General features: G+C 37.1%; 1 protein-coding gene across 1 annotated transcript in view; it reads left to right on the forward strand.

The window, feature by feature from the left end:
• Window positions 1–17,932, forward strand: part of LAMA2 (laminin subunit alpha 2) — a 377,166-nt gene that overhangs the window by 337,571 nt on the left and 21,663 nt on the right. Inside the window, 7 exon segments of the mRNA XM_055811018.1 lie at window positions 2,506–2,630; window positions 4,746–4,908; window positions 6,970–7,114; window positions 9,363–9,501; window positions 13,589–13,709; window positions 15,980–16,198; window positions 17,614–17,762. Of these exon segments, the coding sequence (XP_055666993.1) occupies window positions 2,506–2,630; window positions 4,746–4,908; window positions 6,970–7,114; window positions 9,363–9,501; window positions 13,589–13,709; window positions 15,980–16,198; window positions 17,614–17,762 (1,061 nt within the window).

Here is a 17,932-nt window from a genome sequence, read left to right on the forward strand (position 1 = left end):
GCTTCAACCTCAAATGCTAGGTTAAACCCAATCTGTATTTTATTTTAGATTTCACTTTTTAATTATCAGAAAACATGTGGGACAAGTACTGAAACCTAGTAATACCATTTTTATTTGCACAGCTCTAGAACACCAAACCTCCCAGACCAGAGCTTTCACCTGAATTCTACTTCGAAAAAAATTCCTGTGTTTACATTAAGAATCCAGAGAATCAAAAATGATACACAAATTCAACAACTTTTCTGTGTCACAGCACAAAGCAGACTTCTGCCTAGCCCTGATTTACACAGCAAAGGTGTCACATTAGACTAAGAAAAATGTACGTTTTACTTGATGGCATCTCTAGGTTTTATTGTTATATTTTATTGTTAAATAAAAAGCTCTTAGTATTACAGTTTGATGGCAGAAAAAGTGAGGCAAAGGTGTAAACACAGTTCATATGTATTATTTGAGTAACCAGGCCCCAAAGATGGTACCTACTGCTCCAATAAAAGATGTCACTGCTCCAATAAAAGATGTCACTGCTCCAATAAAAGATGTCACTGCTTCTAACAAAGGCCATCTATGATCTCATTTAAATTAAAAAAATACATTGAATTTTGAAATATTTAATATTGTATCTACTGCTTTTAATTCATGTTTATTAGTAGCAGTATCTATTTGGGGTATTTATTTAATATTTAGTCAAGCAGAAATACTTAACGGTCGACACTTCATAAGGTGTGTAGGAAAAAGTTAGGGATTTAGCAGAATCTCTAGAGGGAAAAGCATTCAAGGGCTCTTGATGTTTCAAGGTAAACAAAAGGACCTGGAATACAGTAACATTTAAATCTGAACCCTTTCCTGAAGGTTCTTTTTTTCTGTTAGTTAGATACAGTGAGGCAGAGGTGGGTAGTGAGCACAATTCAGCATGTAAGTTGTAGGATCAACTATGAGGTGCAATGCTGAATCAGAACACGGATTACAGATGCTGCAGAAGTCTGACACCAGAACAGTTGTTTTCAACCCCAGTGAGAGTTCTCCAGATGTTTCCTGGAGGGTTCTCCATATTTTCGTCTGAGTCAGGAAAACCTTTGTGAGTCCTTTCCCCTCACCCCCTGCCCTGGGTAAATAAAGACAAGGGCAGAGGTAGGAAGACAGGATATTGTAAGTTTGGTATGGGTTACATTTGCATTTCAGGGTTTTAAAGACTGTCAGAATTGCTCTGTTCAGACACAGTCTATGAATTAAAAAATAAAATATAACTTCACTTTTTGGGGGAATTTTTCTTATGTGGTACAGTTGTCGGGCTCACAAAATGAAGACCTTAACTTAGACTTTTCTAAAAACCATGAAGTTCTTTGGACATTTATCAAGGTCACTGATATTTTTAAATCTTTGTCTCAAAAATCTGCTTTTTTATATTAATGGGTTTTAGCATGCTTTAGATTTGTCCTGGGATTTTGTCCATATTCCTATTTGTATGCATCTTTGCAGTGTATTAAAAAAGAAAGCTCATTTTCAGTTTTTAAAAACATCTTTCATCTGACTTGAGTAGAAGGCTATGATACTTAGATGTCATGAATTTCTCAGAAGTGACGTTAAGTTCATACTTGTTGTTAATAAAAACCTTCAAAATTACCCTGGGAAATATCACTAGCACATTAAGTCTTTTGAGTCATATTTTTCCTCGAATATTTTCAAGTTGCACTTCTCCATATTCTCTTACAAGACCTTAATATTTGTAATTGCTGTATGGAAAACAGCAGGTGCTTATCTATCTCAAATAGCTAAGTGTATAGATTTCCAATCAGCTCATACTGATGAAGTGAAATTTAAATGAAACTAAGTATTTTTAGAAGGATAATTTTGAGCTGAGTACTCTGTACTATCAAATATTACAACCTTGATCATGGTACCATGTTAGGAACTAATGAGCATTACCCTATGTGTATGACCCTAGATTAATGAATTTTAATTGATTTGCCATCAGCACCTTTTTCTGCATCCAAAATTCAGCATGAACTTTACAGGTGTAGCCAGTTCGGTTCACAGCTGATTCTTTAACTTTGGGCAATATGCTCAGTTTCCAGGCTTTTGAGCATTAAGTACAGTAGAAACACTTTACTTTTTTTATCGTGGGAAAGATTCCTCATGGTACTTTCTGTGAAGTCTTAAAAACCTGGATAGATCCTGAATAAGTGGGAGCTGGCAGCTCTCTGAATAGCCAGGAAACCTGATGGTGACATGGAAGCTAGGGCAACTCCTTGTTCTCCAGGAGTCATTCTGCCTACGCTTCCCTAGAGTCTCAGACAGAAATGGGCTTTTCCATTTTAACTGAGAAGAAGTCGAGCTCACGTTTTCACTGATCAGTTGTTCCATAGCAGGGCTTCTCAGATTAAATATTGCTCTTGATACTTAAAATAATAATCAGCATCTTCTGGTATTTGTGATATTCATAACCGTTATGCTTTCAGTGCAGTAGATCAATTTGAATTCTTATTAGGTTTGTAATTTCTGTTGCAGAGGTCAGATGCTGTACGAGTCACCACCTTCACTGGCTGCATGGGTGAAACCTTTCTAGACAGCAAGCCCATAGGACTGTGGAATTTCAGGGATATTGAAGGTGACTGCAAAGGATGTGCTGTCAGGTAGGTAATGCAGTGACTGTTTGTCATGCTCCTTTCAGAACCTGTCTTCAGTGGCACTGCGTTCCATGGTAAGCAGCAGGAATTTCCACAGCAGCCATCAAGATCCAGTAGACAGCTGTGGTCTGTATGCAATGCTGGGAGTTGTAGGAAATACAAAGTTAAGTTGCAATTACACCAAGAGGGGAAGCACCCAATCTGGGTCATAAATACAGTTGTTCTCTTAACAGAATTAAGATGGTGTGACAGTGCTGTGATGGAAGGACTCTTGCTAACCAGTAACCAGGATTACTCAAAACATGAGAGAGGGTGAGATCCACAGTGGGACTGAGTCTGGCTCATGGACAGCTGTGGTTGGGTGCCTGCACCTCTTACGCAGCACGGCGCAGAGTCAGATGCCTCAAGGTGGCTTTCACAGCAACCAGTGTAGTGAGCAGAGACCCCCAGAAGAGAAAGGTATTTCCATTCTCAAAAGAGAATGGAAATCCTGTCTGAGTGACTTGTGTTTCAAGGTAGGGTAAATGGCCCATCCAGGCAGAACCACAACTTAGGTATGTGGGTTCAGAACTCTTTTCAGGAAATTTAAAACAATGTAAGTTACTTCCTTTCCATATGTGTCCCTATCCTTAGAGAGCTGTGATCTTCATTACTCTTTCCCACCAAACTAATCTCAAACACTTTCCTGTGCCATGTCTCTGTTTCAAAAGCTGAGGGCCCTTATACAGAGGCACCACCTACTATTACAGCACAGTTCTGGGCATTATCATGTAGAGAAGGCAGACTCTGCGTCTCTCACATCCTTGTTCATGGCTTTCACAGTGACCCACTGTATGAAAGCAGCACCGTTCTCTTAGATGCTCCTCCTTCTTAGTGAGTTTGGCACGACCAGTATATGGTATAGAGCTCACGCTGCATTAGGTAAAGTAATCACAGACCCAGTCAGGGAAGGTAAGAGTAGGCAAGTTTTCAAACTAGCAGCCTAGTTTGACAACCTGGTAAGGCTTAGCTCTTTGAAGTGATGGAAATTCCAGTTGGGAACTGAAACAATTTTGGAAACACCAGAGGATTTCCTTGACTACAATTGTAGGCTCTTGGCACTCAGGTGGAAATTCAAGGACCATGATGATGAACATATACATTTCAGTTCCAAGCAGGTTCTAATGGAAACATTAAGTGCATCTCTGCCTAAATTTAATTTTCTCATTTATTAGTGATATTGTAGATCTGCTGGCTTGGAGTGGGGTGGGTGAGAGGGAGATGACAAAAAAGAATACTAGATTTGAGATTTGTATCTCAAATTAATTTTGTATCTCAAATTTAAAAAAAAATAATTAAAAGCTCCCTTTTACCATAACCCATTGTTCCAGTGCCAGAAAGAGTTCTGTTCTCCTGCAAAATCTAATTACAAAAATCTAAATGTAAATGTAGCTATGGAAGGTGAGCGGACTACATTCAAGTTCCTTGTACATGTGCCAAGATAAATGCGAAACATGTTCCTGGACAGTATTTCATATGCAGGTCCCTTGTTCAAATTCAGTTATGTTTGTGATTAAACCAAAAGATCGCTGTCTTGCAGCTATCTGATCTGCGTGACAGAAATGGACAAAGAGCCTATCATAAAAATCATATCAAACGAGCTCAAGGCCTGATCTTTTCTGGTTTGTAATGACAGGAATGCCAAAAGATGCGTGGGGACTGATGCGTCTGCTGTTGTGATGTTTGTAATTTATGGGTAAACACAGAATCACAGTTCCCACGTTTTTTTCAGTCTGGGACCCTCCAGAAGTAGTAAAATCACTAACAATAAAAACCCCAAGATTTATTACAAGATGAAAAAGTACATAATGCTAGTTTATGTTGAGCATTGCAAAATGAGTCATTACCGACCGTAAAATATACGCGAAGTATTCCTCTTCCATCTTCCTCCCAGTTGTGCTTTTGTGTTGGATAGCTGGTAAGCTGACCTTACAGCTTCACTTGTCAGAATAGGAGTTTGATAGGAAATTAAACCAAGTTCAGGAAGACTCGAAGAGGTGTCCCCTCACTCCCCTAGCCCCCTCTTCTTTTTCTTTTAACCTTACATGGCAAAGGAAAATGGTTGGAATTGCCCCTTTTCAGCCCACAGGTGGCAGATGGTGAAGGGACTGTCCAGTTTGATGGTGATGGTTATGCCATGGTGAGCCGCCCGATCCGCTGGAACCCCAATATTTCCACAGTCATGTTCAAATTCAGGACCTTCTCATCGAACGCCCTGCTGATGTACCTTGCTACTGATGACTTGGTAAGAACAACCAGCTAACCTCCACACTCCTACAAGTTTCATGCCCCATCTTTGCAGTGGCTGAATTCATCATATTATGGAAACTTGTACCTTCGTTTAGTGGCATCATCCTGGTATGATGTTGCCAGCTATGATGCTTCACTGCTGCCCAAGTGAAAACAATGTTATAGTGTAGAAGTTGACTACCTAATATTTACCAGCCGGGGAGCATTATGTTAGACTGAGGGGAATTCCAGCTTTTCTGAAATTATTAATTAATTTTCATTTATCCCAAATGGTTACCTGTGCAAACATTTTCAGTTGTGGTTATACATTCATGATTTAAAATATTATACTGTGAGGGCAGGGATAATATGGGAAGAGACAAGTGTTAGAGAGAAGTCCTACTGATATAAAGAAAAAGTTTGCTTTTAATGTGAGTAGCATTAAAGGGGAACAGAATGGTGCAACAAACAGGATGTGATGGTGATGACATTTTTACAAGGACTACAAATGGTGCCTTTTACAGCTAAAATAGAGAATAGAAGCATTAGTTATAAAGCTGTTCAGGGTTTTTATTCACACACACTGTCAAATATATGCAGATAACAGGGAGAAGTTATTTATAAAGACATCTTGCCAGATCCTCAGGATCAGGAATAACTCAGCTTCAGCACCTCTGATTCAGATTGATTTGCACGCCTGACTGGGAGCAGAGTGCTTTCTTTAGCCTTTTCATATGGGCCAGAAATTATGTACATCAGTTCTCACTGATGCCTTGAAGAATTACTGAGCACTAACTGTTCTAAAAAAACAGTGTTTTTGTAAATCAGTCTTAAATCAAATTCCTGTATTTTGGGAAAAATTACCAGAATTGCTGGAATTATCAAGGAGGATACTCCTCCTCACTGACTATAATAAAATATAGCATTTTATTATGATAATGAAGTACTTACATAGTTTTTCCAATTAACTTTGATAATTGAATATTGAAAGTATAATTAATTCAATTATATCATTTTGCATAATCATTTTGTATAATTAATTTATGTAGTTTTCTAGAAAAATTATTTACTTGAACTTCTGAAAAATATTGGGAGCTGGAAGGCAACTGGTTGCTAATATGTCTCTTGAGATACTGTTCCACCATACAAAAACTTTGAGGATGCTCTTTCTAGTGATGCATGAATAGACATGCATAAGCATCTAGAATACTGAGTTTGTTAAATTTTACTCTTTTCTTCTTAACATAAATTTACGTTCAGATACATAATAGTGTTATCAGGGTTTTGCATAAGTATTCAGCACATGGTAAAGTATTTTCATTCTCCATAAGTCTGAGCACAGGTGAAACTGGCCATGATTAAAATTATAATTTAACTTAAAATTTCTCTGGTAACATTCATCTCCTGGGTCATAGTTCCACCATTACTTGCTTAATGCCTTTCATGTTCTCTGGTTCCCTGGCTATTTGTTTTGCGCTTTGTATTCTGCCAGCTCTTTTTCTGTAGGTACTGCAGCATACACCGTTGCTCCAGTCAGCCATCTCCAGTTATTGCTTAGATGCTGGTGTCAATGGCTGATGAGGATAGCAGTTCATAGCTCTCAGTTGCTCCATCAGTACAAATTACTCTCTGGAAACCCTAGTAAAACAAACCCATTTTACCATCTTCATTATTCTTGTTTTCTACTTCGCAAGTTTAAATTTACCTGAGGTATGTAGTAAATGCACTAACTGTAGTAACAGACATACACTCAAAGCTGAGTATTAGTTTCAGGTAATTATCTTGTGTATTTCTGTCTTCAATCTGAAAACATAAAAGTACAGACACCCCATCAAAATTCCAGCCAACTTGTTAGCAAAATTCCAACTAAATTAGCAATCCAAAGAGAAGGGAAAAAAACCCACTTGTTTTGTACGTTACAGGCATAGACAGTAAATGCCTAAGTAGATTTTTTAAAAAGCTTTAAAAAAGTTGTCTATTGTTACCCAGGAAAAGGAAGTATTTATTTAATGTCATATGCCTTTTACCAAAATGAACAAGAATAATAATTTGTATATCTAATCCTTTTCATTAACAGAAGGATTTCATGAGCGTAGAACTCAGTGGTGGGCATATAAAAGTCAGCTATGATCTGGGTTCAGGTACAGCTTCTGTGGTCAGCAACCAAAATCATAATGATGGCAAATGGAAATCTTTCACCCTGTCAAGAATTCAAAAGCAAGGTGAGTTCCCGTGGTGTCAGTACCACGACTTTTCTACTTACCTGTGCAGTACAGCTAACCATCTAATCATGAGGAAGATGTGCAAAATTGCTGGAATTATAAAGTTCTAGTGATTTAGCAACTTCTTTTGCTTAGATTATAGGTGTGTTGAGTTGCATGTGAGTAATTGTACTGTCAAACAGGCCTTTTATGAACAGGTAGCTTAATTTTCAGTCATAATTCTGCTTTAAAGTTGCATGAATTACATTCCAAAATGCTTCTGAGTGGGGGACAAAAGAAGCTTTTTCTTCAGTTCCCTGATGTTCAAAATCATCAAGCAAACCTGTGTGATTTTTTTTAGGACAGCAAAAGGTTTCATGCTGTGCAGTTCTCTCATGCTCACTTTATCCCAAAGTGCTTAAAAAACCAGACTTCAGTAGTGATTGTACAGTATCTCAGTAGACAAACACAACTGTTTTATATTCCCTAATGATATGCAGGATGCCATGATCTGAATTTGTATGGCAACAACTGGGAACATCTTCAGAAGTTCTACTAATTGTTTAATTTGTTACCTGTGCAAAATGTAAAGTGGTGACATTTAATAAGATCACAAAGAATGCTGGCTATCATGCCGGCAACCCCCTTTTTTGTTTGTTTGTTTTTAATCTAGTTATAGGACTGGCAGAATCTTAATTTGAGCCTAATTAATTTTATCTATAGCATCTGTGACATCTTCTGTGCCTTTGTATCCTGAAGTCTTACTGCATTCTGAACCTTCAGGGTCACCACGAGCCCCTGAGCACACTCCTCCTCTGCCCCTGCGGTGCCAGCTCTCCACCTGACCTTTGCATTGCAAACAGACCCACTCTCTTGTCGTTTGGCTGAAGTGGACTTGGGAGCTGGGACACTGGTCAAAATAAGTCAGAACTCTCACTTGTAGATTTGCGGCATCTTTAGAGGAGGAGTGCCTCGTAGCTAGCCAGTTACCTTAGTTCATCCTTAACCCAGGAGGTCTTAAGATGAAATATATCGCATAATTGTAATTTATTAATACCATTCAAACATATAATGTGTTTATAAAGAAGATACAGGTATAGAAATGAAAGGAAAATTAATCTGTTTACCATAAGATACAGCAGGAAAGTCTATCCCCCGTTCCATTCTCTCTCACTCCTGAAAACAGTAGTTTGGTTTCAGGTTTTGCACATTCCTTCTGTCTTTTAAGGCATTTAATTAGTCTGCTGCTGCTACAAGAGACTCACCTCTGTGGAAGAGCTTCTGTCAGAGAAGACTCTTCCTCCTATCATCCCATCACTCCTTCCTCTCCATGGATTATACATTACCATTTCCAGCCAGTCTTCCCTTTGAAATCTCTTAAGAGGTTGACAAGTCTTTTATCTCCAAACTCAGTCTATTACATCTTTAACCAGAAATCAGGCTGGTCACTTTTTTAGTTAAAATAAAGGTCCATTTCATTCCTTAGGTATGTAGATGAGAGGGGGCAGAGGAAGTGTAAATTATAAGCAATCTCTTGCATTTTACTGTCTGAAGAAAAGAAAAAAAAAAAAGGAAGGGAGGGAGGAAAGAACCCTTTCTTTGCAGCCCTGTGATAGAGTATCCCTTTCTTCCTTGGGGACTGCTCAGTACTTTTCACTGTGTCTTGTCTCTCTCATTGAACTTTATATTCTGTATTAATCTGTACATTAAAAATATACATGGAACAAGCATTTGAATAGGATGGTTGTATGTAGTGCATCACTGACTCCAGATTGAGATTAGACATGACAACAACTGACTCCTTTGGGTTTGAAAATGGTTTAGAGTAACTGATCACCAATCTCTAAGGCACATAACAACAATGTTAAAATTGTTACACTAAAAAATCCTGCTCAAGTGGCAACCTATGGACTGAAATCACAAGTTAAATTTAAAATGATGTCTTCTGTTATTGTCCTGAAGTGTGACCTCCAAATTACATTGACACAAACAACATACCAAATTGAAACAGATTTAGAGAATGTATAAAAATAAGGCCTACAGACTTATGCTATAGCCCTTCAGGTTGTTACAGAAACAGAGGAAAGTGCAGGTCTCTTCCCCTGCCCATAATTAACAATTTGGAAATCCAGTGTCTTAATTGCAAAATACAAGCCTCCTTGCCTCTCTCCTCACCTGTTCATCCTCCAAATATTTCTCTATTGGTTTCTTACATTAAGACAACGTTGTTTATGTCTGATATTTTGAACTAATTTAAAATGTCTTCCAGCCAACATATCAATTGTAGACATAGACACCAATGAAGAAGAGACCATAGCAACAACTTCTACAGGCAGCCACTTTGGGCTCAACTTAAAAGGGCATGAGAAAATATATTTTGGGGGATTGCCAACTCTGAGAAATCTAAGGTAACGTGAATTAAACAAATTTCTCTACCTTTGGTAAGGGGATGTAAATGCAGTATAATCTTATTCTCTGTATTTATTTCTCAAATTCACTTGGAGTACGTGAATGAGGAGTTCTCAATGTACCCTGTATTGCCACAACAAACCAATGCTTTATTTGCATATACTGTGTATTTCAATGTATTTCACATAGCTCACATTACACAAATACAATGGAAATAGCGGTAACAGTGCTGTACAACTTTCTGATGCTGTGCAAGAACCATGATGTAGCTGACTTTTAAAGTATTTTTTGATTAATAGAATTTTTGACTTCAGACTTACAGAAATGGCTCCATACTGCCACAAAATTAAGCTTTTTTTTTTTTTAATAAGTTTTTGCATAATCAGGGTCAGTATACTTCTAATACCTATAAAAATACTATGGTTAGATATAATCTAAAATTATTTGACACAAATTCTTTGACAACTAAGATTAAATTCCTCCTGTATTCAGGACTTTAAGTATATGATACAGTACTCTGGATGTCTTTAATTTAAGTAGAATGAAATATGGCAACTTTTTCCCTTCCCAGCTTGATCCTGAATTTCTTAGGCAAATAAAACTCCCAGTTTGTAAAATATTGCATAATATTATTGATAAACTTTGACTTAAGCTTTAATAAACAAAAGAAATGGTATAACAGACATTGAATTCAGTGACTGTGTTACGTGGTTTTAAATAGACAAAAAAAAAATACTTAAGGTTTAAATGAATATTCAGCAATTTTGCAATGACAAGAACAAGAAAATTCTGTGCTGCGATAAACCGGTGAGCAACACAGAAACAAGCGCATTCATCTATGTCAGCTTTGACTACATGGCAGAATGACAGCCTTGAAGTGGTCTTGTGCACACGAAATGGTTGTGATTAGTCCACAGGCTAAAAGAATGGATGTATTTGTTAATTTATTAGGTTAATAACTGACCTCTGATGTCAAATCACCTGGCAATAAAAAGATCTAAGATCTATTTTACTCACAAAATATAACACTATATTATGTAATTGTGAATTCACGCCAGTGCATAACAAAAAGTCTAGAGCAATTATCTTCCACTTCCTTTGTGGTTCCTTACAAAATCAGTCTACCACAGCTACTTGGACCTGTGGTAACCATTCTTCCTACAGCTATGATTCATCCGTCACTGGGGAAAGATGAATGTTGTGATAAATTAGAATCAAAATAGTGAAAGGGGGATTAGGGCAAAGCTGAGCTACAGCAAACAATAGATGCTGAGGTACCCGTGACTGTAATTATCAAGTTGTGTCAGTTCTGCTAAATTCTTTTACAAGGGTTACTTTTACTAATGGCCAAGTTATGCAACAAATTAGAAATGCTTTCTGATATATTACTTTTTAGGGCAGCCATTTGCAGGGTAACCCTGCTAATTATTATAGGCTGATAGTGTATATAGAATCTTACCATCTATTATGTGTTGTTTGTAAATGATGTATTATCTGCTTCACTGTGAAATATTTGAATCTTGCTAATAAGTATCATTTACTATGCTTAATGTAATTTTGATTTTTTTTTTCTTTCTCTCTCACCCTAGTATGAAAGCAAGGTAAAAATAACCAGATTACTTGCATGACTTGCATGTGTGTAGCAAGTGCAGCTTGAAAGCACAAGTAGCAATGCAGAAGCAGCATGTGAGCAGTATTTATACCAGCTGTTACACTAAGGCTGTTAATTCAGCTGCTGCAACAAGCAAAGCTGCTCCCAAGTGCCTAACACTGTCGTATTACATGCTGTGCCCACACCTACACAAAAAACTTTTATTTCCTTCACACAGCTGCTTACTTCAGCTGTTTGTTTATGACACTGGAATACCTCAGAAGCAAAACTATGGCAAGCTGTATTGCTGAATTTAGTTCTGACCTCCAGCCTGTAAGAGCAATATAGTCCCAGGTCAGGCAAGGACCTCTACGCTTGGAGGCAGTGAAGTGGTTACTGAGGAAGATATGAAACCAAGGTGCAGATTTTTGTGAAGTTTGCCACTTCTCAGTTTAAGGACAGGAGGATGAGGGGCGATAGAGGAGGTCACCTAGTTCTGACTGTGTTTTCAGTTTGCAACTATTTGTGTCCATTACTATTACTTTGGTATGTTCAGATATGAACTGAACTTTGCTACATTTTGCAGTGTAATTCCTGGCTTGAATTAGAAAAATGCAGCTTCACACTCCCAATCCTGAGAAAGATTATTTCCTCCTAAACTCCAGAAATCTTTGCTTGTGTTTCCTTGAGATTGATCCTAATTTAGCAAAAACAAAGGCCAAGAATTTATGCAAGATCTGAATGAACTTGGACCTTGTTTTGTATGTTTTGGAAGGGAACAAGGGAAAAAGGAAGTCTTAGGAAAACATCAACCAAGTGTTCAGTGTTGGCAAGGATGTAGAGTTCATATGGGTTGGTAATTCTAAGATAACACTTGTAATGGGACAGCACAAGGGCAGTCTGTAACTGGGCAGGGTGGCAAGGGGGTAGGAACGTGAATGGTTTCTGGATAGCAAAGAGAGGAGACTATAGGCACTGCTGACAATGACATGGCAAAACTGTTCTGCTGCTGGGAAGATGGGTCTATAAAGAAACTGGGAAGGAGCTGGGAAATAAAAAATCAAAAATGAAAGGTGACCATAACTACATGACTACAAAATAAAGCAGAATATGGATCGCTTTGGTAAACCAGATGCTTACTTTAACTTATGTTCAGGATGCTAATTTGCCAGACAATATACCACGCTTGCTAGGATGGCTACAACGCAAAGAATGGCTTGCAGTACTAAAATATGCAGCTGAATAATATCTTTGCAAAGTGGGTTTATTTTGTAAATAATATTCTTTAAAATCTTTTCTTTCCTTCCAGGGATCTGAAGTGTTTGGGTTTGGGGTTTTTTTCTCTCCAGAGTTTTATCTCCTTATTTGTTTTTTACATTCATTTTTCTTTCTTTCACCTGTTCATATTATTCAGGTATTCTAGTAAATACTCATGGGTAATATTGTGAGTGAATTAAATTGTCCTTTTTTTTCTTTTTTGAATTTACTTTCCATGGTATGAATGGCAACTTTTTCTCTGAACTTTGTAAGGCTTTTCTTCTTGCAAGTCTAGTTCAGGTGTTGCCAGCAGTTACGGTCTCACTCTGGTGTTCCCAGGCCTGCGAAATCATAGTTTTGCATTCAAGCATGGTAGCTTTGGTGTTACTTTCAGGGGATTTCTCATTTCTTCAGTCAACCAGCTAATGAGCCAAACCGTGGAACTCTGCAATTCTACTACAATATTTTCCTCTTGGATGGACAGTTAGGTTCTGCAAAAAACCCAAGTGTTTTGTTTTCTTTAACTGCCTGAGCAAGTCAAATGTATTGCTGTGTCATACAAAAATATACAGCAGTTTTCATAGGAAAGATTCTGGGAAAATAAAATACATAGGAAACAAATGTCAATCCACCTGAGGATAAAGAATTCCTAAAGCTCTTAAAAAAAAAAAAAAATCAAATGAAAATTTTTTTTAGTCTTTGGCAAAGACTTTATCCAAAATGTTCATATGCTGCTAAAGTTCCTCTTTCATGAGGATCTAGCATGCAAAGAGATGAACGACACATCTGTCTTCCAGTTAAGGTTTCTCATTGTTATGATCTCCTAGCTTGCACTTTTCTGTGTTGCATAAGGAACAAGTATGTACTTATTTCATAGCTCACTGCATTTAAACACCAAAATGACAGCACTCCTTTTTTTAAAAAAAAAAAAAAGAAAAAAAACCCCTACCACCACACACAGTAAAGAAAAGAAAGAAAAAAATGGAAAAGAGGACTATTGTCAATTGGAGATAAATCTCTTGTTACACCTGTGAGTGATGTTTTAAAGCAGAGTGTAATATGTGCTGATAGGTGGTAGAAGGCAAGCTGTATTCATCTGGAGTGTATTTGTGTATTTAAACAAACAAACAAAAACCCCGAGCATCTGTGCATCTGAAAGTGCATGTGTGTGTATGCTGATTATGTTCCCACTAAATTCTATTTTTGAAAACACATTGTACTTCTACATTTATTTTTAGGCCTGAAGTGAACTTGAAGAAATATACAGGTTGCCTCAAAGAGATTGAAATTTCAAGAACACCGTATAATATATTGAGTAGTCCTGATTTTGTTGGTCTAACCAAAGGATGCACACTAGAGGTTAGTCTGATTTCCATGTACTTTGGTCTTAATGGGTATAAATGTTTTCTGCTTTCTGATTTTATGGCAGAATATACAAATTCCATAAGGCATATTCAGACACGTGTAGACATCTAACCTGAAAATCAGTACAATGACATTTAAGAGAAAGAAGGATGAATGAGTCTCATCAGCAAGTAGACTAGTTTTCCAGATCCTAACTTTTTGGACTGCCTCCCTGGCCCGTTGTCACATCCCTATCCCTAAAAAGTAGAATTTTCTTAAATCCTTAGCTATGGTCTAGCTTTGTTTCATCTGACTATAATGGGAATTATTGACATTAATAAGAATTACACACAATATTGCAAAAACCTTTAAAATCTTTGATGTAATTTTAAATCCAGGGATCTAAACTACTTATTTTATAACAATAATAATAATAATAAAAGTCACTACAGAAAACCTGAGGTACTTTGAAAATCACAGTGTATTTGGGGGTAACTGAAACAGTCACCTTTAGGATAGGAGCTGTAAAGTACTTACTGTTACGAGCTACCACTGAGCTGGAAGGCACATTTCTTACTGATCACTAAGAATGTGCAAAATTGATGTCATTATTTTAACTTCAGATGCAGCTCAAGTTTATTTATTTTCCATCGTCTCTGCTTCTAATTAGCAGGCTTTCAATGCATACAAAATTCAAGGAATCTGATCCTAAGTTTGGGAGAAAAAATAATAATTTTCCATGGAAGAATTAAAAAATATTTCCAGTGACGTTTGTCTCCTAATGAATAGTTTGTATTTCTTCCCTGGAAATGTATACTATTTAAGACAGTTTTGCAAGTAGATGTATGATCTAGAGTTCCATATCAGATACAAGTACAGCAAATCCTAATGAGCTGTTGTTAACCTGATGCTCTCCAAACATTTTTTTTTTCTACAAAACATTAAAAATTTCCTTTGAACAGTGACTGGAACTTGGCCAAGCCAAACTAAAGACTAAGACCCTATTCTACTGGGTTTATCACTTGCACCTCTGGCCTTCATCAGAGCAAAAAGCACTCAACAATAGGACTCTGAGGCAGGATATTAGACTAGATAGGTCTGCCATGAAATGGCCATTTTTCAGTTTTCAAGTTTATGATAAAGCTAGACTGTAAACAACCAGATTGCTGAAATGCTTTTAAACCTTATAAATTTGGTTTCAGCATAATTTTTCTACAGAAGTTTGTATTTATTCTCATTTCTTTCCTGAATAGGAAAGAAGATAGTTGTGTTCATTTTCTTCTGTTGCTATGAATCTCAGGAAGTACTTTGTTTTTCTCATTTTGTAACACTTGAGGTTTCAGAGTATGCAATCTAATTTGATTAACTATTTTGGGGGGGGGATTAAATAAAATAATTAGCCAAAACAGGATATGTAGGATAATTAAAAAGAAGTGAAGTGAAAGTAAAAGATAAAGACCTTTTTATCCTGAAGACTGAGGATATATGCTCATTTATTTAAATACCTTCAGATTTCAGAGAAAGATGAACATCATAAGCAATGATTTTATCTTGAAAACTCTATTATCTTTAGACCTGTACTGAAAAAATGGTGAATTAATTTAGAAAAAGTCACTGTTTCTATAGATCGGTCTTCCACAGCTGGAAGAATACATGAGTGGGCAGCAATTACAGAAAATCTTGAGGAGTATGCACTGATTAATTATTTGATGATACATTCTACTCTTTAAATTGTGTTAATGGCTACCAATATCCAACGAATTGGGCCATGCACAAGGAGTGCTTTATTTATGAGCCTGAGTCATTAAGAAAGTAGTGGTCCTTAGTGAAGCAATACTAATGAAGCATAATGATTGATTAATGAAAATTACTTTCTGGGCATTTAACAAATAACAGAATCTAGTTTATGTTCATATTGGCTGTTATCTATTGTATTGATTTAAAAGCAAAATCCTACTGTATTAACTCAACGGAAAACATTCATACAAAAAACACCCGAGAGCAGTTATTTTTAATCAAGAGGATGTACCAAAACAAGACTGGAACTTTGCCTTCCTGTAAGACAAGATTCCAGAAATAGTCTAATGATGCCAGCTGTAAACCTGTAAATTACTGTTTGCACAACACTTTGAGAAGTAAATTGCTTAGTGTTTATTATTACTTTCCATCTCTTCACACTAGTTATATTTACATAGTGTATTATTTTAGTTAAGAAATCTTTCTGCATGTTCGTACTCTTGCTTTTAATGCTACTAATGCACTTTCCTGTCCTCTTCTTCCTGCAGAACATTTATACAGTTAGCTTCCCCAAGCCAGGTTTTGTGGAACTGCAGCCTGTCTCTTTTGACGTGGGCACAGAAATCAACCTCTCCTTCAGCACCAAGAATGAGTCTGGGATCATCTTGTTTGGCACAAGTGGCACAGTTGTCCCCCCCAGGAGAAAGCGCAGGCATACTGGAAGGAAAGCTGCCCATCTGAAGCGAAAGCGCAGACAGACAGGACAGGTATAAGGAACCTAGCAAAAGATAAAGAAAACCCACAATTTTACTGAACTTCTTCCACTTTGTTTGTTTCAAGAAACTGTCAAGTGTTTAACTTAAATTCAGTGCTTGTGAATAAATCATTTCTAATGTTATCCTTTATCTGATAGATAATCTGATACAGGTTCAAAATTGGTTTTTTGCATTGGAGTAACTTTTAAAGATTTACAGTAAGGCATCCATTGCTTGTTGCTAAACGACAGATTTTTTTTTCTATTATGTGGATGCTTCCATGCTGGTTTTTTAATGAAACTTAAACATTAGAGAATACTTTTCTTCACTCATTCTGAGGACTACTTATGCACTATTAATGCTTGGAAACATCTCTCGCTCCTGTTCATACAGACATAAATGAGGATCATTCAGTTTCCTCTGAGACTAAAAAAAACCCCAAAATGAACAAACAAACAAAACCCCCACACCAAAACCCAAAAAACCAACAACCAATAAAGCTGCTAAAAGCAGTGCAAGATAAGCCCCTTGTTGGGATCACTGCTGTGGGATGTAAGACTTAGGAGTGATCCAGCCTCTCCTTCTCTGCCGTAAAATACAAATCTGCAGTATAAATTCTTCCTAAAAAAAAGGATAGTCAGTCTGTTCAGAGGAAGTAGCAGCAGATTCCAAGTGACTAACTGGTAAAAGTGTGATCGCTGTTAGAAGTTATTCCAATCTTGATTAATTAAAAACCTCACAGACAGACATACTACAGCAGAGATAAACAGAATATTTTGCTGCTTGCTTTGTTCAGAACTTCCAGGAAATTCTATTTCATTATTCTCCTTCCTGCCTATTTTGGAAGAGAGCTCTCAGTGACCTGGAGGAACACAGTCCAGGGACAGCTCACCTGCGTGACATTTAACTTCAGGGTAGGGGTTCCTTTATCATTTCCCAGGTTTTCAAGTCACAGAAGTGAACATGACATTCATTGCTATAGTAACTGGAGGTTATATCCTGAAATTTGTTACAACATGATACTGGTTGCTAGAGTAACTACTAGTGTGATTTGCCAGCCCTCCAAACATAAAACTCACACTGAGATCAAAGCCGTTTAGGGCTTGATCAGTTTAAGACCAGACCTTGTAACAGCAGAAATCAGAAGAATTGTAGGTTAGAAGTCTCTATCCTTCCCTGAAAACAGGTATGCAGAGAGTTAAATCTTTTGATAAGGCTTTCCAGCATGACCTCATTTTACCCATTCCTCATTACAAAAATACAAGAGTCTGAATGTAGCAGCAGAACTGAAACTACAGTATCTTGTCTGTGGTGAGCAAATTAAAAACCAGTGCAAGAAAATAAAACATACACTCTAATGCAAAACTAAGTGAAGTAATTTCTTTCCAAATATAACTTACTTTCTCACACCCACATATACATTGCAGGCCTACTATGCAGTGTTCCTGAACAGAGGTCGACTAGAAGTGCTTATCTCCACTGGGATACGGGATCCCCACAGAATCACCATCAAACCAGAAGCTGGCGAGTTTCACGATGGCAGAGCACACTCCATCCGGATAGAACGAACTAAAGGGTAACAAATACCTAGAAGTGCTACACAGCAACAGCACAACTGATTCAACAAAGCAAATGTACTGTTGTCTTTGACTATCCATGTAAATGCTTCTGCTGAGGCAAATAATTTACTGTAATTCCATTCTTATCCAAAAATTTTTAGAAGTTAGTTTCTGACAGTGCTTACTA

This window comes from Falco peregrinus, chromosome 7 (assembly GCF_023634155.1).
Source record: "Falco peregrinus isolate bFalPer1 chromosome 7, bFalPer1.pri, whole genome shotgun sequence".
Lineage (NCBI taxonomy): Eukaryota > Metazoa > Chordata > Aves > Falconiformes > Falconidae > Falco > Falco peregrinus.